Source organism: Simochromis diagramma, unplaced genomic scaffold (assembly GCF_900408965.1).
Source record: "Simochromis diagramma unplaced genomic scaffold, fSimDia1.1 OVJJ01000247.1, whole genome shotgun sequence".
Taxonomy (NCBI): domain Eukaryota; kingdom Metazoa; phylum Chordata; class Actinopteri; order Cichliformes; family Cichlidae; genus Simochromis; species Simochromis diagramma.
This window is the reverse complement of record NW_024386949.1, coordinates 322,988-350,067: the sequence shown is the minus strand read 5'-3', so window position 1 is coordinate 350,067 and position 27,080 is coordinate 322,988. Positions and strand designations below refer to the sequence as shown.

Genomic DNA, 27,080 nt, shown 5'->3' with positions numbered 1-27,080 from the left:
GTTCATCACAATCCACCTCTGCGTCTCCGGGTTTAGGCACTACACACATCTGACATGAACAAATAAGGAAAAGCAATTCTACAAAATTGATCTTTGTCCATACATGGAAAAAAACCACACTATGCTCCAATGGGCCTCCAGGAATGTTCTACAGTGTGTCTTTTTCTTGGTGTAAAAAATAAATTGATATTGGACGCAATATAATATAACCTAAAATGGCTAAATACCTCGTTCACAGACACTTTTAAGAACTAATGAGGGGACATGAATCATCACACCCATGCACAAGGAAAAATCATCAGTGCTTTTGAAATGAGCAAATCTAAGTGCGTTAGTAAAATGTTCCCCCTGTTTAAAGTACTGAAATTCATGGCTAGAAGCTTCTTAGAGAAGGAGCTTAGCGTTTGCAGAGTAGCTCAGACTTCTTCCTTAACTTAATGAAAATTCCAGAAGGGTGGCGGAGGCGTCGAGAGCAAAAGACAGGAGATGAACGTGAGCTGAATTCGCGAGCAAGTGAGTGACAACCCTGCCAATTACCATGCAAATTGTATAGTAAATGTAATAATTGGCTGACCAATTTAGCTGGAAGCAATTACAGAGGGAAGACAGATAATTTATGGGGTTTTTCCGCACACCAAATTGTCTTTAATGGCCCTCTGTTCCTTTTATGAATGCCAAACAATAATGCACTTCTAATGAACTTAAAATAATTTTACCTAGAGAGAGAAAAGGCGACACGGTGGCAGCGAGTTTTGCTCATTAAAACGGCGAGAACTGCATCACGGACAAAAAAATAGCTGGAGGCAGAAAGTGCACTTTTCAAGGCCAAGAAAATATGTGGACAGTCATTTACATATATTTCTTTTAGTTTTTTTCTCGAGGTTATTATTTAACATCAGTGCTGGACTTGTAGCAAAATGACAGAAAACATTTAATTTGATTGTCCATGTACCTGAATATTTATTTCATGTCTGCGAGAGACATTTCTACCCAGTAAGCAGAACTAAGCGTTACACAATATGAGTGTCTTAGAAGCATCAGAAGCTAAAATCTATTGCCTTCCAGTCACATAAGAGGTTTTCAGAATTTCACTCAGATCCGCGACTGCAATGAAGCACTAATATTCCCCTTGCCTTTACAGAGCCTGGTTTAGAAAAAACACAGAAGAAACTGGAAGATTCAGAGTGGTAAGATCTGGGAAATTATAAGAAAAGGGTCGGGTAAGGCAGAAAAGAGATTGTAAAGTTTGAAACCTTGTGATGGATGAAGATGAAAACGGTAGGGGAAGATACAGCAGGCTGGGAGAAAATGCAGAGTCACTATAAAGATGAAAAGATGAGCAGAGAAGGAAAGACGCACCAGGAGGGCTCTCTACTCTTGACATCTGTCGTTTTATTTCTTTCTCCACCCTCCCTTTCTTTGCGGAGACACAATGCTTCCTGACATCGCAAAGTGTATCCAGAATTAAACCCCACCATTAGTGACATTGCGAAAGGACAACTGTCTTTCTGTCTTTCACACACACTCCTGTTAATGAGGGAAAAAAAAAGTGTAGGATGTGACGTGTGTAATTATCCTTGTTATTGGGTTTTTGTCTTTTCTGTGGAAGGAAGGAGTCTGACTAGTCTGATGATGTTACTACAATCTGACACCTCTGTGTGTGTGTTGGTGTGTGTCTGTGTGTTGGGGTTAAAATGCTGGCTGCCAGCTATGTGAATTAGTTGTAATTGTGAGTCTATTTTAGGAAACGATAATCATAACGCTTCTATCACTGAGACAAAACTCATCATGCGCAGATCCTTTTTAAAACTTCTGTCATGACTTGTGTTCATAACAAGTCAAAATCTTTGATCCTGCTCCTTTTTTTTTTAACCACTTTTTCTCTTTACTTTACATTTTGAAGAATACTAACAAGCAAGCTGTCTTGTCAGTGAGTTCGGCTGGTAGTTGAGTATACTGCAGTCCAGTCCCATAACGCCTGACTTAGACTTCTGTTGAAGGGTTCAGAGGGGTCTGCGGCTACGTTGTAGGTCACGGTGTAGACTTCCCGCTGAACCATAAATTGAAAATATTTTATTTATCACAGGTGAAGCTAATCTACATTGGTGGTAAAGTGTGACCACACTTTAAGATAACAAGCAAACTTGCATTGGGAACTTGTGTTTCCTGTTGTAGTTTGTCATATAGTGTTAGATCCTTGGTTTTTCCTGGGTTATTTCTTTTAACTGAGGTCATTTGGACCACGCAAAAGCTCTTTTCAGTGAAATTGGCAGCACTGTTTGCTGGGTAACGTTTCAGGACGGACAGCCTGTGCTACACCCTGATGCATTAACACACTGTGATGTCGAACGAGAGTGGAAACAAAATGCAATATTTGCTTTAATTTTCTTCAGTGCAACTCTTTTAAAACCTAAATCAAAAACTTCAACCGGACTGCCAATAAACACTGTGAGGCTGATTTAAAGTCAGTGTTATCTGCACACGACATGCACCAAAATAAGCGTGTGTGTGTGTGTGTGTCTGAGTAATACGTGAGTGATTGATTATGTCTTAGAAAGTGTGTGCGTTTGATTGAGTCTGCAAGGAAACTATTGAGTCTGTTTTAGACTAACGGTGTTTGTGTGTTAAAGGAGGAACTGAGTGATTGATCGTGTTTCTGAGTAACTTTGTGCAACTGAGTGACTGATTATGTGTGTGCGTTGGACTTTAGGCCACACAAAGCATTTGTAAAACTCTGATTAACAAATATAGGATAACCAATAAAAACGTTCCTAAGAAGTTTGTGATTCTTCTGCTTTTCTTTTAAAACATAAGATGGCAATAATATAGTTCAAACTTGTAAAAAGACAGAATTAAATGTTCCGCTTTTGTTGCTTAATTAGTGAATTGCCATGTTAGCGTAACTTGTAGTTGTTCCAGACTCAAAGAGCTAAAAAAAAAGTGAGTTTAGCGACCTTATATGTCTAAACTGCATCATGTAAAATGGTAATCCTTGATCCTCCACATTAAAGTTAAGGAAGAAAAGTCACAAGGCATTGAAACCAGGCTGACCAACGGCTGCATTATGCAATAAACTTGCTCATAGCAGAGCCAATTCAAACCCCATTACTACTCACCTAATTTAATCATGCAAATTCATGTAAATGATGTCGAATCAGAACACATGGATCAACCTTACATTCGACAGTTGGTAGAAAACAGCTACTCTAACATACAGATAATTGCTTTGGTGTGAATGTGCAGCATTTTATTTTCTCGGGACAACACCATACAATTGTGTCACGGTGCTTCAGTTACTCTCGATGGAAAGACAAGCACCTTGCATGGACACCATTGGAATGGATGTTTTTTAATGTTGCAGTGTGTGTGTGTAGGTGCATTACATGTGCAGCTGTTCATGCATACTTGTTAGTTTTTTAGGTTGTGTGTTCTTTTTGGTTTCAGCATGGTGCACTGCGTGTTTTTTAGCGAGTATGTGGGTACGTGTGTTGCTTCCGTTTTCGCATTTGTGTGCCTGCAACATTAGACAAGGTTGCTCTTTTGTTCCTGTATAGTTTTGATTCCTTCTCTCACATGCTCTCGCCTGCGCGCACACAATCGCACACACACGGAGCCACGTTTTGGTGTAACGCCCAGATTTGAAATGCATAGCGTTTCTGTTGCTTTTAATGGAATACCACTGTATCTGCCTCAAGGGAAACGTAAACCTACTACTCAACACTGGTTTCCAAATTGATACACTCACTTACTGAATTCATATGGCTCTTTCTTACCCCTTCCCTTCCTACAGGCTGTTTAAATCTGTACCGTGCCAAAAAGAAAAAGACCCCAGTAAGGCAGACACACTGTAATAGTAAACACAAAGTAGTGTCAAATTAGCATAACCCAAGGTCACAAACAATAGTTTCCCAGGACCCTCCGGATCAATTTTGTTTCCACAAATGAGAAGTGAATCGAGAGCCTCGCGCATGTCCTTTCCCACACCTCCCCAGAGCAAATACTCACCTGGGGTGTTTGCTGTATAACAATCATTAATATTCATGGTGCAGAACATACATATTGTGAGAGGCTGCCACCGAAACTAAGCAAGCATTGCATCAAAATTTATATTGGACAACGGTAGGTTGCCTTTGTTTCTGTGAAGCCCCGTGGGGGCTGTGGCAGCCTAGCATAGCAGCGGCGTGAAGCACCGAGTTAGAATGCAGAGGAGGTACTTACGATCGCGCTGGCATTGATGTAATCAGAGTTGCCTTGGCTGTTCTCCACCTTCAAGGTGATTCTGGAGTGATCATCTGAAACAAAAATGGAAGAATTCAGCATATTTCGTCTTTGCAGTGTAAGTGTTCTTTGGTCATGCTATATGCATTATAATGAGGGCTCGCTCTGTATACGTGTTAAGAAAGCTGGATTATAAGTAACAATGCCAACATGTCATGAAGCGTGGATTCCCTTCTGCTTTGACAAGGTTACTTTGAGCTCAGAAGGAAACTAGTTGACTTGTTTAAGAAAATCTCTTCTTTACTTTTCCTCAGAGATTTTATTAATTGATTATTAACTTTCTCTGTGTCTGTAGGGCACCTCTAACAAATTCACGTAACACTTCACACTCATGAGACAAAAGTTTTGAAACTCTGCTGTGCACTGTTGCCTTTGTATTAAGAGCTGTGAGCAAAATAAACACATTAATATATTTGGCTGCTCTACCTCTTAAGATTATACTCTCGCATGCTGTCGGCATGGCTGCCACTTTAGAAAATTCAGTCGATGTCTTGCTCACAGCTTTCAAACTCCAGTCCTCGAGGGCCGGTGTCCTGAAACTTTTACATGTGTCCCTGCAGCAACACACCTAAATAAAATTAGTAGGTCATTAGCAAGAGTCTATAGAACTTGACTGCATGCTGAGGTGGCAATTCAGCCATTTGATTTATGTTACAGCAGCTCAAGAGTGAATGAACATGTAGTTTTAGAAGTACTTTTTTTAATTAAACTTACACTTTTATTTAAATTTACTTGAGTAGAGTTGGGGGTTGCCACCATGCAGTGAAATCTTGCTGATACCCTACAAATTTTATTCAGGTGTGTTGCAGCAGGGACACATGCAGAAGTTTCAGGACACCAGCTCTCGAGGACTGGAGTTCAACACCCCTACTCTAGCTATATAACAGCCCCACTGAACAGAGTCCAGAAGTGCATGAGAAGATGACCTTGAAGGGAAAATTAGGGTATTTTTTTATTTTTTATAGGTAGAGACAGAACTTTTTGATCATATTTTACACAATGAGGCTGAAATTGTATCAAGAATTATGAAGCTATAAAAAATATAAACACAAAAAATGTCTTTCCATTGAGGTAACTGGGCAAACACTGGTTAATTTGAGTTGCATAGGAAAATGTGTTTGCTGTGAGGTAGGCAGATCATCCATTTAGTGATTTCTAGAACTAAATTAAAACTGAGGAGCTTCGTTTAGCCTTGAGAGAATCTGCCATAATCATCTGGGATCCTGTGAATTTCTAAGAGAGACAAACTTTCCGAGTTTGTGCATTCTACTCTTGCGAGCACTCCTCCGAAGCCTCCGGTGATCGGCAAAACAGTTCAGAATTTTTTTTTTTCTTGAAGAAGCCAGTGGTGCTTCAAATAGGAAGCACAATTTATTCCTGACAAACTGCTTTCCCTGCTGACAACCTGGATTTCATTAAGCCTCGGCCTGGTGGAGAGAATGGGACAGCACTTTTTTAGATGGGCTATTTCCACAGAAGCTTAGAAATTTTAATCATTGATGAGGTCGGTGCAGGAGAGCTTTAATAGAAAACTAATTTACAACCCTTCTGCTAGCTGCATCTGCTCCAGGTTTCTGATAATACAGGCTGAGCTCAGAATATAAGGGGAGTGTTGTTGAGAGGTGCTGAGAGTAATGCCACCATGTTTGGACGACTGACATCAGGAGGTGTAACAGCCGAATTTTGGTTCCACTCAGAACTGATGGCTTTTGTGCTCCACCAGTAATGCAGTCTTTTCTTTTTGTGTCTCTGCCAACAGAACTGCAACACCTTTTAGGTTTTAAACATGTTAGAGAAACTAAAACACGGTATTATCCAGTTTTGTTGATACTAAAGGCAATCGTTCACACTTTGTCAATAAATTAATTAAAGTCTCCTATAAAATCTACTTGTACGTTGTACACTACTACTACCTTTAAGACACAGTGGCAAGAACGGAAAGAATAAGAGAAAGTCATTGTTTACATGCTACAACAGCAGCGGAGCGGTTCTTCTTCGCGTTGCCATCCTTGAGGCCGATGGTGCACGCGTTGGGTTCAGCTTGGTACGCACACAGTGCCTCCCACTCCTTCTCCAGGCGATCCTTATTCTTCAGGTGATCTTCCATGTAGGACTGGAGGAGAAGAGTCAATAGAGTAGGTGAGTCAGGCTTATACTTTCCCATCAGAGACAGATTTATATACATGAAACTTGCTGCGGTGTATTCATTATAGGGTTTCCCTTCTTTTAATAATCTTTGATTGCAATTGTTTTTATTGTGCTTTGGCTCAATATGGTCATGCCTTAAAATTCTGATTCTTTTAAAGGCAATCCTTAAAATTTCTGGCTCAGGATGAGAACCATCTGAACTAAACCAATTACGATCCTCTATTTTAGAAGCTACATTTTTCTAATCTTTATTAAACGTTGTGAGTTTTTTCTCCAGGAACATTCAAATGAAAGCAAATAATTATCTAGTGGTGCCATTAAACCAAAGTATTAGTGCCAAAATGCATATTGCTATTTCACTTTATAAGACACACCTATCTTTAGCAGTGTATGCCATTACCTATTACCTATTAATTAATTCACTGACTTTGATCAACTGCCTACAAATTATTTTGGCATACAACCATAACACTTGGCAAAGCCATGGTAATGGTATCTGATGGTGAACGGTGATGCTTTGTTTTTTAAGCAGCTTTGAAAATGAGCAGCCCGTGCTCGGAAAATATGGACGGTAGGCTCGTTTTTTAATGGATGAGGCAACGGAATGAGCTGGTGTGGTTCTTTAAATGGTACCAGCGGTGATTTATGGTGGCAGTTACAAATGGGACTGATCTTAATCAGAATTAGCTTCCAAAAAAGGCCTAATGGCTTTCTGCTAAAATGAGAGGAGTTTGTTAAAAATGGAAGTCGACCTGACCAGATGTCCGCGCGGCGGAAGAAAATGGAGAACTGTCCAGATGAAAATGCACGTATATGATTTTTAACATACAAGCACACGCCTAATCAAATGGCTAACGTCTAAGTGTTGAGGCTTGTTAGTTTCATTAAGTGAGCTCAAAATACTCACTGTTGAACAGCAGGCTTTACACATGACACTGCATTCACACGCACATACACACAACCCTACTGAAACACACAGACTTTCCTTGTAGTATCAGCTCTCTATTAAATTTGTCTCAGAGCTGCTAAAAGCAGCAATGATGTAACAGGAGGTCACAAGCTGCGACCCTCCACCTGCACGCAGCCGCTTATCAACAGCGGGAGGCCCGATCCATCAAAAGGCACACAAAGAAAATGCACATACACACATCTGAAGTAGAAACCACACATAAAGGTTTTCATAAGGTCACATGTACAAAAAATAGTTCACCCACATACTGCAAAGACACAAAAGAAACATACGCAGGCAACAAGATACACACACTAAGCAAACACTCAAATACACACACAAAATGACAGAATATACACATGCACATAGAAAGCACGTATATAACTTAGGGTGCAGAAAGACACACAGTCCTACAGAAGACACACACACAGAGTCCAAATCTGATGCCTCCCCCCAACTGCCCTCTACCCCCTGCCCCTCTCTCTCCTTCTCTAATGCCAGAGTAATAGGGTTTTGTGGCTGTGTAAAGGGATTATTGCAATCCAATCAGGAGGTGCTGAGATCACCATGTGTCGGCCAAAGACTGAATAATCCCCTTACTGCAAGGGGGGGGGGCTTACAGCTGCCAAAGGTGCTCAATAAAACCCGCTACGCAATAAGACTCTGCTCGAGCCGCCATTGTGGCTCTGACGCACCACCTAAGCACCTGTAGGAAATGGGAGCATGAAAGCTGGTCGCATAGGGAGGTTGACGTAATGCAGCAGCCATTTTGGATCGAAAGAGAGTGAAAAGAAAGGGGAAGTGGGTGGAAAGAAATCACTGTGGGATACTGTTACTCAGCAGGGAAGGGTATCCAGTTGTGGAAAACACATTTATCGAAGCCACTTCGAGTGCAGTTTCAGGGGACCTGTGCTCTACTTCAGCATTTCTATTTTATGCTCCACTTCATGTTAGAGCAGAATACATATTACCTGACTATATTTATTTAACGGTAATAACAGTTTCTGTGCCGATGATGAATTATTATTGACTGGAGGTTAGCTTCACACTGACCATCTGCAGAATCTGCACTTTTACTTTGAAAATGTAGCTGAACTCGTAAATTTAGCTGTTAAAACCAAGAATAAGAGACTTGTTACAGAGATTTTTTTTTCTCCTTGTGGAACAGCACCTTCTTCCTGCACTAATGGTGTCATACTGGAACAAACATCTTACATAAGGTGCTATCAGCGCCAGTGATGAGGCTTTTAAGAGCTAATCTAAATGTCTTAAAAGAGTCTTCTTTTTATCTGATGCATTCTGCATCGGTGTAGGAAGTACAAAAAGGCTTCCAAAGCTTTCATGAGGACAGGAAAAGATGGATCGATGTTGCATTATATACATTTTAGAACAAGGTGCCACTTCAACAAGTAAGTAACTTTAAAACTTAAGTCTATTTGCAGATACAATTAATGCTCAGGGCCAACTAAGAACTAATGAAATTTCATGCTCTAAGTATTTTGCAACAATTCAGACAACAATCTTCCCGTTTGTGAACTCAACACAAACACATAATGCATCATAACCAATCCATCGACATCCATCTTTTTTTTTTTTCATCCATCTTTCACACAGAGGCAGCTATCTTATTTTTAGTTAAAAGCTGACATCATCCTGACACGAGGCTAACTTCTCCGCAGCTGAATGCTTCTTCCTCCTCCTCGGCAGACCACATTAGAGTGATTTAACATCCATTTCCCGACGCACATTCATCCTCCAGCTATTGCCCTGTGACCTATCAACTCTACAGATCACATCCCAGCTGGCCTGATGGTGAGCTACGAACACCACAACAGATTCCCAGCATGGCTAATCTCGACGGAGGCCTCCGCTGCAGCATAATCTATAACACTTACTTGGCCAGCAACAAACGACAAGATAATGTGCTTTATATATAGAGTCGCCTAATCCTCTTAAGACACAAGCAGAGAGGATGTGGGGGAGGTGTTGGGGGCTCTCGGTCCCAGTCACATGGGACCAAGTAATACATTAACGTAGATAAGATGGTGAAAGCTGTTTCGCCTCAAATTAAAATCAGTGGGTGGATGATGACATGGAATTTGCCAGGGGTTTACGAGAGGCAATTAATTTTTGTAGGGAGGTGGGAGGGTTGGTGGAGAGGAGGGGCACTGCAGCTCACGAGCAGTCACGTTATTCCTTTCTTTGAAGCTGGTGATTTTTATTAATCACTCAACAGTTGCCTGTGTATTATGCATGCATATGCATGGCTGTGCATTAGATATAAATATTTACTTTTTCAAAGCAGAGCAAAACTTGTCTTGCTTAGTAATGGATTTGATCTCCTGCTGTGACGGTTCACCGAACGACTCAACTTTTCCCGAAACATACCGACTGTAACCCAGGTTTGTTGCCATCAAATTTGCTACTCAGGTCCCACATTATGGTGTGAAATTCAAATGAGCTAACTGTGATTTGTTTTCTTTTGTTTTCTTTTGTTATTGTTTTTTTTTTACAGTTGTCACTGCAAAACAAAAGTATGAGCAGTCACAAGTAGGCACTTTTCAAAATGGTGGACAAGAAAAAGGCAGAACAGAATTGGGAAAGCAGTGGAAAAGGATGAAGAGTAAACACAAAAAAAGGCAATAGGGTAAGAAGAATATGCAATAAAAAGCTGCGTGGATCAAAAAGCAGGAAAATTGGGTAAACGGTAAAAAAAACAAAGAAGAAGAATGAAAGATGGGAGGGGCATGAAGAAAAAAACAGTTCAGAAAATTGGTAAGTGGCTTTTTGCTTTTTGAACTTTTCTCCACCCGGAGAACTTGGGTTGAGAAAACAATCTGACCTTTCGGTTTCAAAGAGTAGCGGGCTGGTTTAAAACTATCATGTTCCTTCCTTGATTTCCTGACATTTTGAAAAAATAATTTTTTTCTACATGACACTGGTATTATTAGATGGAGTCAGCTTGGACAACTCAGAGCTACAGTTTGTTTCACTGAGACCGTGGAGCTGTCCAAGGTGCTGAAGCACACTTCCAGGCCAGTCTGTGTAATACGATACATCTGCTCTCTCTGTTTTCAATCTCTCTGCTCTTTTCTCTCTCAGGCCAAAACTGAAGTGGATTAAAAGGAAATGACATAACCGAAAAAGCTCACAGCCTGCTAACATTAACTAAAAACCAACATTATCACGGCCCGTGTTGATGAGCACGCTGTGACTTACAAACTACCAGAATCCTCAGTGTCCTATCGGTTTTATTTCCTCAGTGGAAACAACAACATGGACTTCAAGTTAAATGAGACATCAACTCCTCGTCTACACAGAAGGCTCCTAATAAACCCAGTCCATTGGGAAAGGTTTACTATTATTAAACAGCATAGATGCAATTAAAAAGAGTCCATTTGAGTTACATTTTATGTTTATACTCCAACGACTAAACAGCAACCATTATTAAATGGGCACAGTAAAAGCATATCTGACTGCATACATTTGTTAGATGAATAAAACATCGTGCTCTTTGAAAATCCACCGTTCTGGATGTAGCAGAGGATGCTTCTATCATTATTTTGACAGTATTGCTGGTATCACAAAATACTGCAAAAACCCAGAGTTGTTCCTGTATGTGTACGTATACATATTAAATCAGCGGGTGTAAGTTTTATATCTTCATATATATTTATAAATATACAAAGCACCTTGAGGCGACTGCTGTTGTGATTCGGTAACATATAAATAAAACTGAAATGAATTGGTTATCAAAAATCTACGTCATAACTAATCGCTCAACTAAAGCAAGTGCAATTATTTCCTAATCCCTAACTGCATCTGAGTAAAACCATTGCTTGTAATTAGAGGAATTAGAGTGTTTAGTCAGTATGGTCTGACTCAGCCCAATTCTCTTTGTCTGGAACATCCCTGGTGTTACTTTTAGAAGAAGAAAGAGCAACATCATGGTGTATTTTGGTAGCAGGAGCACCAAACCAGCTTCTAACTAACTGACACTAGATCACAGATGCTGACCAAGGATTTTATTGGTATACATGTCCAAAAGTTAGAGTGTAAACTTTGCAAATCACAGTTCGACAACATGGCATTGGCATATCACCTAAAAACTGCAGTCTTACTTGTCTACATTCATCAGTTTAATGCTTCAGACTTTGAATGGGGAAGATTTCTTTAACATATTTTTTCCCCACCATGTTTGGTCTAAAAATGATTTCATAACAGGCACCCCATAGTCTACTGTTGCTCATTTAAACCCACCAACCTATCACCTCTCCCTCATGACACATTCATTTGTTGAAGAGTAGGTAATGATTTTTATCCACTGTTTTTCAAAGTCATCAAATATCCTCTGTTTTCCTTCCTGATTTTAAGATTGGGTTAAAAACAATAATACTTTTTGACTCCTTATAGACTTCTTTTGGAAAAGGAAAATTGTTATTAGTGAATTTAGAATTTAACAATTTAAAGGTTTAAATTAATTTTATGGGGATGAGGGTCTCTTGTTCTAAAAAGAAAAAGCACCATATTATATGTATGAAATGTTGTGATGAAAAAGTCCATTTACACTTTTTGAATTTGTTCTGAAGAGGCTTTTAAAATTTGCATTCATCTCCATCACCTACACAAAATTAATCGTCATAGACACATTAGAGTCACTTAGTCTGTCTCCTTGGTTCCCTCTCGTCGTTTTATACATTTGTTGCTATGATTTAACAATTTCAGCAATCATCCTGACCAGACTGTGGCCCACACACTGACTGAATGCTTGACAAACACTTTATTTCATGCCACTCTCCAGCGGTGACACCTCTGCAGATATGGGTTCATCTCACGGAGATAAAGTAAACGTACCTGCAGAAGTTCAGACCTTGTTGTCAAAACTCAAATCTATTTTCATCTGTATGTGACCTAAGCTTTTTCTATGCATGCATTATATACTGTGGGTGCGTTTGCCAAACGTTTTAGCTTGGCTGTACGCTTGTGTAAAACAACAGAGACACTCCGCAGCAGCAAAGGGCTGCAGAGGGAGTCATCTCTCCTGAACACAACTCTGGTGCAACTCTCTGGGGTAATTAGTATCTTTGTGCCTATTGAACACATCAAAAAGGCCGCTCTTTCACATCTTGCCGGCAGCCTCATATTGCACGGAGAGAGAGGAGAGAGAGGTGGAGGCAGGGTGGGGGAGTTGGGATGAGGAGGTGGTGGTGCCGTGGGTGGTGGGTTGTTGAAGTGAGTAGGTATGTATCGCAATTATGATGGCGCTTGGCAGAAAGCGACCGAGGTTCAATAGAGATTTTCATCTGCTGTATTGAAGAGGGAAATAAGACTGCTTATAGAAACTGTGGGTGTAATGAGATGTGCAAAAACAAAAAAAAGACAAGAAGAAAGATGAGAGAGAGAGAGATACAAGAGGATAAAAGTGTGTGTGTGTGTGTGTGTGTGTGTGTGAGAGAGGGGAAATTATCAGTACGGAATATAACATTAAGTAGTTTGTAGTAGTTTGAGTTTAAAAGACTGGTTAAAATGGTAAACCAAGTGGGAGGCAAGACGATAAAAATGGAAGATAAAAAACATCCTATTAATAGAATAATTAGAACAGAACAGAAATTTACTCTAAATATTATTTTGTAAACTCCTTCTCGGGGAAATTAACCTACTTTGATAATCCGACTGAATCCGACTGAAGTTTTCATTGTTTTCTCTGAACGATCAATATTAGACATCTTATTTGGGCCACTGACGTCATTTTCACTTGGCACAGGAGCTGCAGTGTTGGTTCCTAGACTTAATTTAATTGAACATTTTGACGATAGCCAAACATAAGATTATTATTTTAAGAGCAACTTACAGAAATAAGTTGCAACAATCTCATTTTGTTCGTTATTTTGATGCATTTTTCATTCACATTCGTAGAAACACAGACACCAAAAAGCACAACACAGGCTCTGCTGGATGAAAAGCTAAACCACTCGAGATGTGGGCACATTTAGTTTAACCAAGGGATCCATTGCCTAGTGTTATTCTTCTCTATTTTCTTTTCTTTTTAAAATAAACTGATTTCATCAGCTCTGGGTGTGTAATATAGGGTGCACGTGTGTTGGTGTTATAAAGAAAGGTACTCTATTTAAAATAAAGATAAATTATGAACTTTATAGAAAACAAAACAAAAAAATCAGTTACATTAATGTACTTTTTTTTCTTTACTAATAAGGATTAGGAATACTATAACAAATTGAGGTAACTGCAATTTCTATTTCTAAAAATGATAGCTCTATTACCCAGCAGTGCCAATTAGTTAAAAACTGTAGTGGACTAAAGTTGGTTCGTCATTTGAAAATTTCATTCAGATCCAGTATTTTTATTTTCACATGAAATATGTTTGCAGGGCTGTTTGTGGTGAAAAAGTGAGCTGCTTTCGACATATTTCACATTGTATTGTGTGATGATTACATCAAAACTGCTCAGCTGGAAACTCACCAGGATCATGTGACCGGTTGAGATGTCCATATTTGAGTGGGCGGGCTCTTCGCTCCAGGAGGAAATGCTGCTCCGTGCCGAGGGGCTGACGGCTTGACCGCCATCGCTGAACTGAGAAGAGACGCTGTTGATCCTGGAGGAGATGGGCTCCGGGCGCTCGGCTGGGGGCTTGACAGCCATGCGCTGCCGACACAGCTCCTACGGGAAGGAAGGCGCTACAGATTAGTCACTGCCGTCACGTAGGTGGAGCCTAGTAGTATTTTACTCATGCATGACTTACGACACTTGGCTGACAAATTTGTTTGAAATATCTTAACACTACTGATATAATTAGAACTAACAGCAGATAATGTTGCCTTGCTGTAGCATGCTACCTTCAAAGGGAAGTGAATAAATACACCTGACAGTTTGTAAACGGTAAAATAAAAACCCCGCTAAAACATGGAGACAGATTGAGAGCTTGCTTTTGCTGCAGTTGCATCTGATGAGGTTGTTTCTCTTTGATGAACAGTAATGGTGGTAGCTGAGTTTAATGTTTTCGTATGCTGCTGTGTTGCAGTTGTGGTCACTATTATTATCAGAATCTTAGCAAGCTTTTGAACCGACCTTTATTTGACACATGTCAAATAAAGTTCTGGCTGGTTAACACTCATTGGTTTCTTCATAATTGCTGCCCAGGGACTAATTATTAGAGCAACAGCTAATAGTACAGTACACACCATGGTTGGTTTTTAAAATAACTGAACAGTAAAATCAACTAAGCAAGTGAAGAATTAATCACTCTGATCTTAATTCAAAGAGGTTTATTTATTATGTGGCAGAGACAGCTACTGATTAATCTCTGGCTCCTGTCTCCCTCCCTTCACCCTCAACCGGCCAGGGCAGATGGCCCCGCCCCTCCCTGGGCCTGGTTCTGCTGGAGATTTCTTCCTGTTAAAGGGGAGTTTTTCCTTCTCACTGTTGCCATAGTGCTTGCTCACAGAGGCTTGTCTGATTGTTGGGGTTTCCCTGTATTATGTTAGGGTCTTTCCCATACAATTTTAAGCATCTTGAGGTGACTATTGTTGTCATTTGGTGTTATAAAAATAACACTGGAATGAACTGAATTTAGCATGTTAACAGGTTAGCACTGGCTGGTACCCTTTTGTACCATGTCTGTCTTCCTCATTTCAGAGGAAAAATTAACCCTGGCGAAATAGTGTATCACTTCTTCTGTAAAGTGATTGATTGTGATGGAAAAACCAGACAGCTGAAGAATAACACAGTACATCCCAGAAAGGCTGAAGCTCTTGGCAAGCAACAACTGTAGCACAAAATGGATATGATGGAGAAATGGACTAACGTCAGCACTGCCTAAAACTAGAGTAGCTGCAAAACACCAGCAACCCCATATACATATGTAATTCACATTTAAAAAGCAGTGTTTTAGGTCACATGGCCATCACTTGAAGTCAGTCATAAGTTCTCAGAATCAAAGTTGACAGTCCAAACTTTTGCCAGCGGAACAATGAAGTTTATTTAATGACTTGAGGGTTCTGTACATATGAGTGTAACATCCCTGAGCTCATTAAGAACCGTTAGTTTCATCGTGTTAATTAGCATTTCCTTCCAAAAAAATCCCGCCTTCTTTATAATGTGTATTTGTGAGTGTTCTTATTATTTCTCTTTTTGTCCTCTAAAATCTAAAAGGCTTAAAATCATAAAAATGAAAAAGGGCCACTGTGGGCATAATGAGTGAATGTGAGTAAAGAGTGGATTCAAGCAACAGAAAATGGGATTTGCTATTAAAATTGGGCTTAGTGTATTCTGACCTTCATAAACAACTTTCAGTGACAACTTGTGTAGTCATGCTCCTGTAAATCACAAGTTAGTAAAAAACAAAACAAAACACACGAGAAAAAAACAGCAAACTCATAACAAAAAGAATAAAACTAAAAGACATTTTGAACAAAACTGAAATCCTTCCGACTGGCTGTAAACACCTGGGCAGGAATGGTGAAAGAACCAGACACTTAACAACCAACTGCTGAATGCTGGCCAGCTTCCAGGATGTTGGTGGAAAAACAGCATGCATGCTCAGCAAGCTTCCCCTGAATACATTAAAAAAAAAAAAACTTTATAAAAAGGTTTTGGCAAAGTATGCCGCTCAGTTTCTTAGCAGCAAGTACAATATCTTCATACGCCTGAGCAAACTGTCATTTTCGGTCTGCTGGATACGTGACCACAATGAAATATTGACACCACATCGAACTTTCAGTCTGCGTCTTCTCTACACAACTCCCAGCAGGACCTTTAGTGAGCTGTAAGGAATGACTGTGCCACTTGATACAAGAGGAAGGAAAAACACACAGTTTTTCATAATCCAGAACAAAGATGTGCAGAACCTAAAACCCTCATGTTACAGTTAAAACTATCTGTGACCTTATCTGACATGTTTAAATGCTACTGATTATTTTGTGGCATATAATGTTTCGATCTAATTTCCTCAGTTTTGTTTTGAACATACATCAAAAAACTATCAACGCAGCACTTCATGTGTGGATGTAAAGAAACTCAAAGACAAAAGTTTAAGACTGTGAAGTTAAAGATTTAAAGATGTTGCTATACGGTAAAATAACATTGTGGTATTCTGCGATAACCATCACGTGTAACACAATTGGCTGTTTTTTGAAATATCTTTAAAGGTGAACTTTTTCATTTTTTCAAATGGCATTTAAGTTAAGTTAACAATATTGAGAATGATGAAGGTGGTTGCCTTTTCTACTCTTTCAATAAATGTTATAAAATAAGATTATATTTTGATTTCTCAGAATGGGCAACGTTTTTAAAAAAATCGTAGTGTTTTTGGAGGGCATATTCCTTTAAAAAAGAGAAAAAAGATACATGTGCTAATTTAGTGTTCAACCCTTTATTTGACTGGGTTTTTAGGTCAAGCAGAGGGGTATACTCGACATTAAAATAGCGTGCACTGTTTTAATGCGTTTACAGTGTTGGATGACTTGTTTTACTGAAAAATGATGAGAAACAGTCTTTAGAGTACATTTTCCTTGGTTTTAGCGTTGTGCCTAGCTCATGAGATGGTTCAACACACAGAGATGGACTCTACCAAAGATTGAAATAAGGTCAACATGTGTGGAAGTACACCCTGTTATTAAAAGCTCACCCTTCAGAAAGCTCTTCTCTGATTTCTAAGAACATATCCTTAATAAAGTTATTTCAGGAACACAACTCTGTCTGGTCTGCCCACCTGCTCATTCTTTGGGAGGGGCGGCCAATCAGAAGAAAATTGGCTAAAAAAGACAGTAATCTCTTGATTTAAATAGTGGGCTTCAGATAAATAAGGATTTTATAAGATAGTCTCAGTATTGAGAAATTTAGACCCAGCCATGCAAAAAAGGCTGTGTAGCTCACCTGCCACAGGTGTAACATTTGCCTGGCTCATGAGATGGTTCAACACACAACAGGTTATATTCAAATAAATCTCTTTCAAATTGAATGCAGCTTGGAGACGGGCCTTGGGGGAATCTTTGTTTCTGTTTGCCCAATTGGCTGATTTGGTTGTGGGTGTATAATTGCTTTGTTTTTATTGTCTTCCTGCCTCATACCCAACCTCTTTGAATGCTGTAACTAGAATCTTTCCTTAAGTCAGACAACCTGTTAGTCTAACAATAGCTGAAGTTTTGCTGTCATTTTGAACCTGCCGAGGTTTATAGGTAGTACAGAAATAAGCTTTCTGCATTGGAAATTAAGCAGGCTTTCAAATAAACCCGGTTAATAAAATCTAAATAATAAATAAATAAAATCATCTAATAATTGAGTGAATTTGTAAAGGAACAGTTACCTGGCACATCCTTTGCTTTGTACTATTTTAAGCCATACATCACCTGCACGAGCCTACAAGGACAGTGACTACAACAGGAGACCTGGACCAAAACTCTGTGGGTATCTGTGTTTCTTAATGAGAGAGACGCAGATGATTAACTGACCCCGTGTTTGATTGACGGTGGAGGTAATGTGAGCAGGCCTTCATTAGTCCGTATCTGATCTGTCTGATGTTCTCGTAGGTCGGCACGCTGACAATGATCTATGGGCTCGGACACAGTCTCATAAATGTGTGCGGATTATTAAAGTGCTTCGATGCCTGGCCCGGGGATTCTGACGGCGCTGCGGGCGGTGGTGGGGAAACATAAACACGCTTGGATTTAAAAGAAGTGCGTACTAGAAGCTGTTAGAGGAAGCACTGACCTACAGTTAAGTAAAGTCTCAAGTGCTGCTTTTATTTTTAGACTTGCAGTGTCAGTGTTTTGCAGCAGCCTTGTTTTTAGCACGTTTTAAGTTTAGTATGTAAGTATTTAGCATCTAAGTTTGTTGTTTTTAAGTTGAAGGCAGCTTTTGGGTTAGGGTTTAAAACTATTTTGAGTGGTCCTGATGACATTTTATATATTAAATAATTAAATTGTCAATAAAAAAAGATCAACAGCCCTTTCACATGTCATTATTAAAACTAGTCACAATAAGGGCATCCCAGCGTCAGTTATCATTATTTTACATAAGCATAACTGACGTTTGCATCCATTCCCATGTGGATTTTTACTTTCCAGTGTATGTAGAAATATTTCTCAGGGTTCCTGAGTCAATGGAGAACACTTAGAAGTAATTCTGGAGAGTTTTACAGTATTACTCTTATTTATTCAAATGTTTGATTTATGGTTGGAGGCTAAGTGGATTTATCAGATTTAGCCGTGTGTCTCTGGTTACAGATCTGCAGTGCTGTTAGTTCAGGGTTGTAAATCATCTTATCTCGTAATAACACCGCTTTAATCGATATTCTGTATCAAATGATTAATGTATTAAATAGTTAGCTGTGTGATAACTGCATTATTGTATGATGGGGTGTCCCATTACGACCTTGACTGACCCTGTTGGAGATGTTTTTGGCATGACTAACTTTCCTGATGTGTTCTGAGTAGTTGGAGGTATAGACCACACTAAAGGCTGCACGTCCCTTTATGAATGATGCTCACTAGTGTTAAGGACAGGATATATTTTATTGTCTTAACATTTAAATGCGAAAAAGTAAAATGGCCTGTATTTGTATGGCACTTTACTAGTCCCTAAGGACCCCAAAGCGCTTTACACAACCAGTCACCCACACATTCACACACTGGTGATGGCAAGCTACATTGTAGCCACAGCCACCCTGGGGCAAGGCTGCCAAACACTGGCGCCACCGGGCCATCTGACCACCACCAGTAGGCAACGGGTGAAGTGTCTCACCCAAGGACACAACGACTGTCCAAGCCGGGGCTCGAACCGGCAACCTTCCGATTACAAGGCGAACTCCCAACTCTTGAGCCACGATCGCCCCGCGAAGTATTGAGAAAGACACACAGACTGTTGTCACAGCTCACACAGGGGGTTTTATGGCACCACACAAACTACCCAATGTCAAATCTTTAATAAAAGACCAAAATTGGCCCCATAAATTCCCTTCTGGCTGCTAACTACACCAGTTTGCCCGATTTCTTGTTTTTGCTACATCCTCTGAGCTCCATTTTTTGTGTTCAATCGGCTCAATCACACCGAATTGTGGGCGTTTTGTCACACATGATCAACAGCATTCATACCGGAACAACTGCACACGGTGAACTTTGCAGCTGCAGCAAATTTTTTTATGATGTAATTAAAACTGCCTCAAAATGGCTTCCCTCCGAGAGCCAATTAGAGCTTAAAAAAAAAGAAAAAAAAAAGAAAATAAAATAATGTGAAGGAAGAATATAACTCGGGACAGGTTTAGAGTGTGAACAGTGCAGATTTACAGTGCCAACACCTCCCCCATCCCGGAGCAGTGTCCATACAAACACGAGTAGCTTTTCTTTTTCTTTCTTTCTTTCTGTCTTTTCTTTTCTTTTTTCTTTTTCTTTTTTTTTTACAGTGTATTGATTTTAACTATACATACTTCATCACTTTAATGACTTTGGTTTATCATCAGCATGCCAGTCTGATGCATATTTTCCAGCTTTGACTAAACTGACAGAAACACCAAACAACACATGCTAATGCCTTTGGCACTAATATCACTCAAAGCCTACTAAAGAGTGGTTGGCGTTCCCTCTCTTTCTTCTTTGATTCAAAATCGTGACCACTCACGAGTGAACAGCCTTCCACGTTCAACTTTTTGCTTGTTTACGAGCATGTACGCTAAGTGCACTGAATGCAAAGCAGCCACGCTGTACGGACGTGCATGACTTGGGACTCTGTAACAGTTGGGTTCCACTGAGTCTTTTACTAAAGACATTACATCTTGTTTCTGCTCAGTGGCACTGAATCCATGCAGTCTATTAGATGCTTTTAAGCGAAACCCCTATTGTTAGTGTATTCAAGGTCATCCAAAAGCCCAGTGCTGTGCCAAACAGCAGATATTGTAATGCAGGAAATGAAAAAATTATCTTTCCAGGAAATCCATACTGGCTTTTGCTGCCTTCTCGATTAATTTATAATCAAAGTATAACTCATGAATGAAATGCTTTTTGGCAAATCTAAGGTTTGGAGTCATCTAGATCAACTACTGCATTAGATCTGACAATAAATAAGGGTGGATATACAGTATATGTTCAGCATGATGGAGTACCAATCTCTAAAGAGCTTTAAGTCTTTTTAAATTGATTTTAAGACACAATCCATTCGATCAAAACAAAGGTCTGTCTGGGAGGGAAGGAATCATTATTAAAATTGATGTCAGCATTTAAAAGCAATCTGAAAAAGCTTTTTTAAAATCTTTTTTAATTATTAGAATGTTAGCATAGCATAGTTGCTATATGAAACTATGAAACTCGCAGGTAAAAAGACACAGATTCACAAGAAGTCAAAAATAGAGTGCATACTAAATTTGCTCCTGACACAGGCCTTTTTTTTATCCAAGCCACTAAATAAGAAAGAAGAAAATCAAAGAGCATGATGTGGAAAAGATGCACGTGTGCCACATCAACTCTTCCCATATGAATAAAGGTTAAAGAAAAACCCCAACAACCCCCTCTCATGGGCGTCATGCCAGGGAATCCACTTGGTGCCACATGACCATCTCGAATCATACATCAGCCCCGGGGCAGCACAGGGCGTGTAAGTGCTGGGAGGCACGTGCCACCCGAAGCACCCCCTTTTCAGAAAAGCTTGCTAATAGGGACGAAGGTTGGCTTTTGGGGTGTGCCAGCAGAGCCTGTCAGGCTCACAGGGGTACCTCTGTTTACATGCCCCTCTGACCAAATCAAATTCAGGGGCCTTCACCCAAGTGCCCTTCCTCTGTGCTTAAGCAAACTAGCAAATAAAAGGGGCAACCTAACACAATCTGTGTTAAAGAAAAGGGATTTAAGGAGTAAAGTAAATTATAATTAAAATATACATAGAACGGATACTTTAAAAAAAGCTTCAGAAACAGAGCAAATAAGAAAAGAACAGAAGGGATACAGAGAAAACAGAGGTGTAGGACAGAACGAGAGTTATTGTTTGCTTGTTTAATCTAAACTGAGATGAACTGGAAGTGCATTTTGCACATATTCATTGGCGATGTTAAGATCTTATGATGTTGATGAAAGTCCTTGAAATTGAATTGAGAAAGAGAGAGATTGTGAAAGTGGAGTAAGGCAGGCTGAGGGACGCCAAAAAAGAAAAACTAAAAAAAAACCCTCATCAGTAACAAGTCTATATTTTTTTATTTCTTAAAAAATATGCAAATATGTTCATTAGTTACCAAAGCATTTCTCGTGTTTCAAGAAAATTCCTGGTGTGGCTGATGATATCTTTAAAAATGATAATGCTTCAAGATGATATCTCTTGATTTGTGAAAAAAACATCCATGCAAAAAGTTGAGCCTCGCCGCAATCTAGTGCAATGATCTCACGCTGCGGAGCGGATAGTTTCCTCTCTGCTTTGAGGGGGGGAAAAAAGACTTTTAGTAGCAGATAAAAGTTCGAATCAGATGTAAAGATAAACTGACAACGACGTTGCAGACTCCCATGTTGGCAGCAGAGTAATCCAGGGACTGACTGACTGACAAGCATCATCCACCATCTCCCCGCCCAGCGCTCTGACACGCTGCACACAGTCCTCTGTCGACGCTTGTCAATCAACATCTCCTTTGTCGGTGTCGGCCAATCCCACGTTGCCGTTGCACCGTAACTGCTTGACTGACGCGCTGGGAGCCGGGGAGCTGAGAGCCAAAGGTGGAGGGGATTCAGAGGGAGGTGGTGGTGACGTGATTGGAAGGCGGTGTGTGTGTGTGTGCGTGTGTAAGGATGTGAAGCGAGGCCTCAAACAAACGCGCCCAGGGCAAAAGTCATTAATATGCAGCGGTTGGTTAGAGTGTGCATGCATACACACAGCACGCATGTGTTTGTGCATATTTGTGTCTATTTGACAGCCAGCATGAAGGAGCTGCAGTAGTAAGGCCGTCAGGCAGCCTGCCGCTTCCTGTCTGCTTTAATTGCATGTAGCCCTGGAGACTGTGCGCACACACACACACACACACACACAGACAGACTCCAGCCCAGGGAAGCCCTCTACACAGCAGCGCTGACAAAGAGACGAGGTTTACACGGCTAAGATGGGAGCTGAACACTGAGGTCTTTCACTGAGGATGACGGCGGCTCACTGTCGAGACTCGATAAAGACGACAGAGGAAAGAGAATCAACTAGAAGAGCTTTGGGAGTGCGAGCAAAGCAAGACTGAAACCTCCCAAGAATGAGCAACAAAGGTTTTTGTAAGCGCTTAATCAGATAAATAAAGCGGAAACACAGCCTTACGTGTGAATTTTAATTAGCATTTTTCAATTAGAAGCTTAAAGTGACTCTCGGAGTTAAGTAACCGAGAAGATAAGTTTTTCACTCTGAGGAAAAACAAATATTTTATGTAGACTGAGATCAACCTATCACTGGCCAGGGCACTCGTGCAAAACAGATTTTTAATTTTAATGAAATTTTTAGCGGCATGAATGTCGAATCGTCTTTTAGAAACCTCTCTCGCTAACCAGTAAGGGATGCTTCTCTCTTACTGGTAAGCAATATCTCTATTTGCAAAAAGCAACGTTGTGAATGTGTAAGTCACCAGTGATGAGGTAAACCTTTGACGCAGTCCCACAGTCTATTTCAGGAGGTAAAAATCCCTGAAGAGGAGCATAAAATGTAAGCACTTAGGGGCCAAGCTGGGCTCATTATAAAATCAATGCTCACAGGACTACTCTCATTTAAAAACATGGTGGGGAAAAGGTCAGGGAGAGCGAGAAAGAGAGACGGAAAAATCTCAATCTAATTCTTTGCTCAAAAAGCCACTTAATATTGGATTCTGTAAATTAAATTTCACACTTGGCTATTCCGGCCAAAGGATAATTACCGCAAGCAGAGGAGGGAATGGAAATAACTCGAGGTGGAAAACCTGTTGGATTGGTGATATTACTTCATGTCTCAGACAACAAATTATAGCAAGAGACAATCAGCGATCACCACACACCATTAACGTAGTTAAAACATGTCGACACGAGAGTGAAGGCGACGCTGAAAGAAGAGAATCGCAGCGTCTGTCTCCTCTAAATCACAAAATCAGCCCCGGAGACTAAAGCAGGGATTTTCAAGCCATTTAAAAAAAAAATTTCAATTTTTAATTACATAGGGAAAAATAATAGTGCATTTTGGCGTGTTTTTTAAATAATCTAAAAAAAGATGAGTCCTAAAAAAAAATATAATTTGTGACCAAATCTTACTGTGGATTATTTATGTCGTGTGAGATTTACTGTAAACAGTACAGGTAATACAAAAACTGTAAAAACAAAACAGTGCACCTCAATAATAAACACATATCGCGTTGTTCTGTTTTGCTTTAATAGGAAAATGCAACGGCTGCCATCAGTTGCAAGATGATGATTACAAGAAGCAAAAATATGGTTGTAATAAAAGGCTCTCTCATTATGAAGGTCCACAAAACATCCACTTCTTAATGTTATGCACACACAGGAGAACTCCTGTTTATGCATCTTTCACGTGTTATAAACACAACACATTTTTCTAATATAAATATATATGTATAATGTGAATGTGTGCACAGATGGCACAGTAACAACTCCTACCTGGTAGGTGGCGGTAGCATCGCTGCTTGTATCTGTTCCCAAATTGGTGAGCTTTTCTTTGATCTTGTGGTGGGAACGGTGCCGGAGGCAGTAGACCACGGTGGAGGCCAGCAGGACTCCAACGATACACAGGATTGACACGACGGTGAGAATGAGGAACTTGGTTGACTCTGTCTGGCTGTACTTGGTGGGGATCTGGTTGATCTGGCTTCCCTGTGGGCCACAAAAGAACAGATGAAAAGGGTTAATTAATTGCGTCTATTACTATTTTTATCTGCGGCGAGTGGTTCTCTTTGCAGCTCAATGGGTAGAGCGTGGTGCTGCCAATGTCAAGATAAGAGTTTTGATTCATCCACCCTGCTAAAAATGACTGCGGTCGTGATGGAAGCAGGTGCTTTTGGGAAGAAAAAAAACCCGCAGGAGTGTGAAGCTGTGTACCTAAGAGTGTGCATGCTTTCAGGTGATTTTACTGATCAGTCAGACAAGAGGAACTAATCTGCAAAATCATCTGGCAGAGTGTTTGATTGGAACAACCCTGCAGGCTCTCAGAGCTTCATGGCACATGGTCTGATACTCCTGGATTAAAGCAGCCACCAAAGAGGCCAAAACCCCCCCAAAACAAGTCACACTGGAATCCTTCGATTGACAAGATAATATAAGCGCGAATTATTTTTGCTACTAATCAGAGTTCCAAAAAAAATGCTTGTCTTTGCATGGGTAGATGAAAGTGTAAATCACACGGTTCTTTTCTTTCCTTTTTTGGAAACGCATAAACATGCATATCACTGCGCTCGATGAAAAGTATAATCACAAGCGTTTGTTCCACCATCTGTGCCCAGGAGTGCATAGAATGCATAAACTCCTGTTTAGTAAAGCATTCTGGATGTCTCTAGACAGCTCAACACCCCGCTTGCTATATTGGAGGAATTTTCTACCACCATGCTCAGAGGCAACAGACGTTCTGCTGTCTTGAGCAAGTGCCTCGCCAATTCCGACCTCAGCTGCAATTTAATCCAGCGTGAGAGAACCAGATCCTTCAGCAAACAACTAGAGATTAAAGATTTCTTTTCAACCAGTCAGCTGCTTAAGATAACACAATGGACACATACTGTATGATAAAAGTCTCTGTCTGAACTGCTTCACGAATGTGCAATCATTTGAGAGCGGAGAAGTAAGTCTTATTGAGCTGTTCATTATGAGCTGCAGCTCCGACTGCTGCTTGCTGTTCATTTTCAGACACCAGCGAGCTCCAGATAATGGGCCTGTTGCATTTTACCTGACTACTACTAGTTAACAATAGGCAACATAATTCCCCGTTATTACGCACAGCATAATGATCTTGCCAACAAAGAGCGAGGCAAGAACCAAAAGAGTAGAGCTACAAATTGCATAGCCAATGACAGGCCTGTAATTCCTCTTGACAAAGAATTATCAAAAGAAATCAATCGCAAAAACAGCTTTTCTTGACTTGTTCCTTATTTGGAACCATTTTTTCCCCCATATCTTTGTCGCACAAAAGAGATTACCACTCATTTACGGGTACAAAAAATTCAAACGCTTGATGGTCCCAAGCACATAACTATGCTTATCGCTGCACTCATCATTAGTTTGTCCTAGCTGTAATTTTATGTTGCATATTAAGCTTGTTTAAAATTACTTTTGTATTCTGACAGAGAAAAATAATGATTTCAAAAAGAAAAAAAAACAAAGGTTTTCTCAACCCTGGAGAAAGGCAGCTTGAGGGTGGAAAAAAAAAAGGGAGGGGGCGGAAAAAAAAAAATCCCTGTCCCTCAGTGGTAGAGGTCACGGAGATTAGGCGAGGTGTGGCGTGGTGAGTTAATGGAAAGGAGGCTTTGAAAGCAGCAGGGAGAAAAGGGGCAGTCCTGTCGGATCCCTCCTGCCTGCCTGTCAGCACAGAGAAGCCCTGAAACCCTGGGAGGTGGGAAAAGGACCGCTCTACCCTGTTAAAGATTGTTCTGGAATTCTTGTGAGGTTTCGGGGAGTGACCCCCACCCCACCGCCATCATCACTCGATAATGCACCCTCCCTTCATCGTTCCCCCCCACCCCGTGATTTCATTCATTGCCGCTGCTGCATTCAGCACCTAATAAAGAGTGCCCGCAAAAACACACACAATGGGGGACAACAGTTGTCCGATGCTTTGTGGGGTGTCCAATTTGCTTGGGGAGTTCTGAGCCATACTGTAAAAGCTGGTCGCATAGTAATGTGACGGCCCTGGAAAAAAAAACAAAAAAACAGCGGCTGTCTCCGAGTAAGGCTCTGAATTAAAGAAGAAAACATATATATCTGTATGAGAAGTAAAAATTGTGATTCAGCTTTGAAGTACAGGGCACATTAAAGATTTATCTGCAAACTCAACTTACTATAGAGCCTGTTCATGAATCAGTAATAAAGATAATGTAGGGAGTCTGTTTATATTACATTTATATGGCTGCTTGTCCTAATGTTGCATTACACATCTGCACGAGCAGACGCAATTGATTGTGGTTGGCTTGTGTATTTTTAATGTTTCTCCTCATTAATGCGCTTTTAATGTAAAAGATCGCGGCAAAAAATATCAGCCGTTAAGAAAGCATCATAAACAAAAGTAGCTGAGCAGTAGCCTGTATGCGTTGTGGGCTCGGCAAGCCCATTAATAATGCATTATTGCTGATTCCACATGCTTCCACTGCAATCATCTTTTGCAAAATGTATTTTTTTTTTAAACCCGCGGATCAAATAACTTCATTTGTCATTTTACTCCCCGAGTCATCTCATTGTTTTGTCAAATTAAGTTTCATGGAGAGGGATTGCATCTTGCTTGGCTAGTAATGGCCCATAATTCAAGGCCCTAACTGTAACAGCTCAGTCATCTTTCACGGGACAGATGCCGGCGTTTCCAAAGCACACTCCCCACTCGGTACACACACACAGGCAGAGACGCACGCACTGATCCCACCTCCTCCCTCGGCCTCTTTATCATGGCTGCCTAGCATGTCTGTCTATTGATTCAAACAAATGTAGCCTGACCCCACCTGCTTAATCAAGTTTGGTTGCAGTTGTTAGTAACAGTAAAAGGGGGGTGGAAGAGTGTGTGTTGAGCGTAAGAG

General features: G+C 40.4%; 1 protein-coding gene across 3 annotated transcripts in view; it reads right to left on the bottom strand.

The window, feature by feature from the left end:
* LOC120737679 (receptor-type tyrosine-protein phosphatase N2-like) overlaps nucleotides 1-27,080 on the bottom strand; it is a 208,468-nt gene that overhangs the window by 30,589 nt on the left and 150,799 nt on the right. For all 3 annotated transcript variants that reach the window (XR_005696807.1, XM_040038521.1, XM_040038520.1), the window contains exons 13-16: nucleotides 23,971-24,183; nucleotides 13,856-14,053; nucleotides 6,244-6,391; nucleotides 4,219-4,292 (exon numbers count right to left, since the gene is read on the bottom strand). Coding sequence is in view for 2 of the 3 variants with exons in the window: in XM_040038521.1 (XP_039894455.1) it covers nucleotides 4,219-4,292; nucleotides 6,244-6,391; nucleotides 13,856-14,053; nucleotides 23,971-24,183 (633 nt within the window). In the remaining variant the exon portion in view is untranslated. The remainder of the gene's footprint in view (nucleotides 1-4,218; nucleotides 4,293-6,243; nucleotides 6,392-13,855; nucleotides 14,054-23,970; nucleotides 24,184-27,080) is intronic.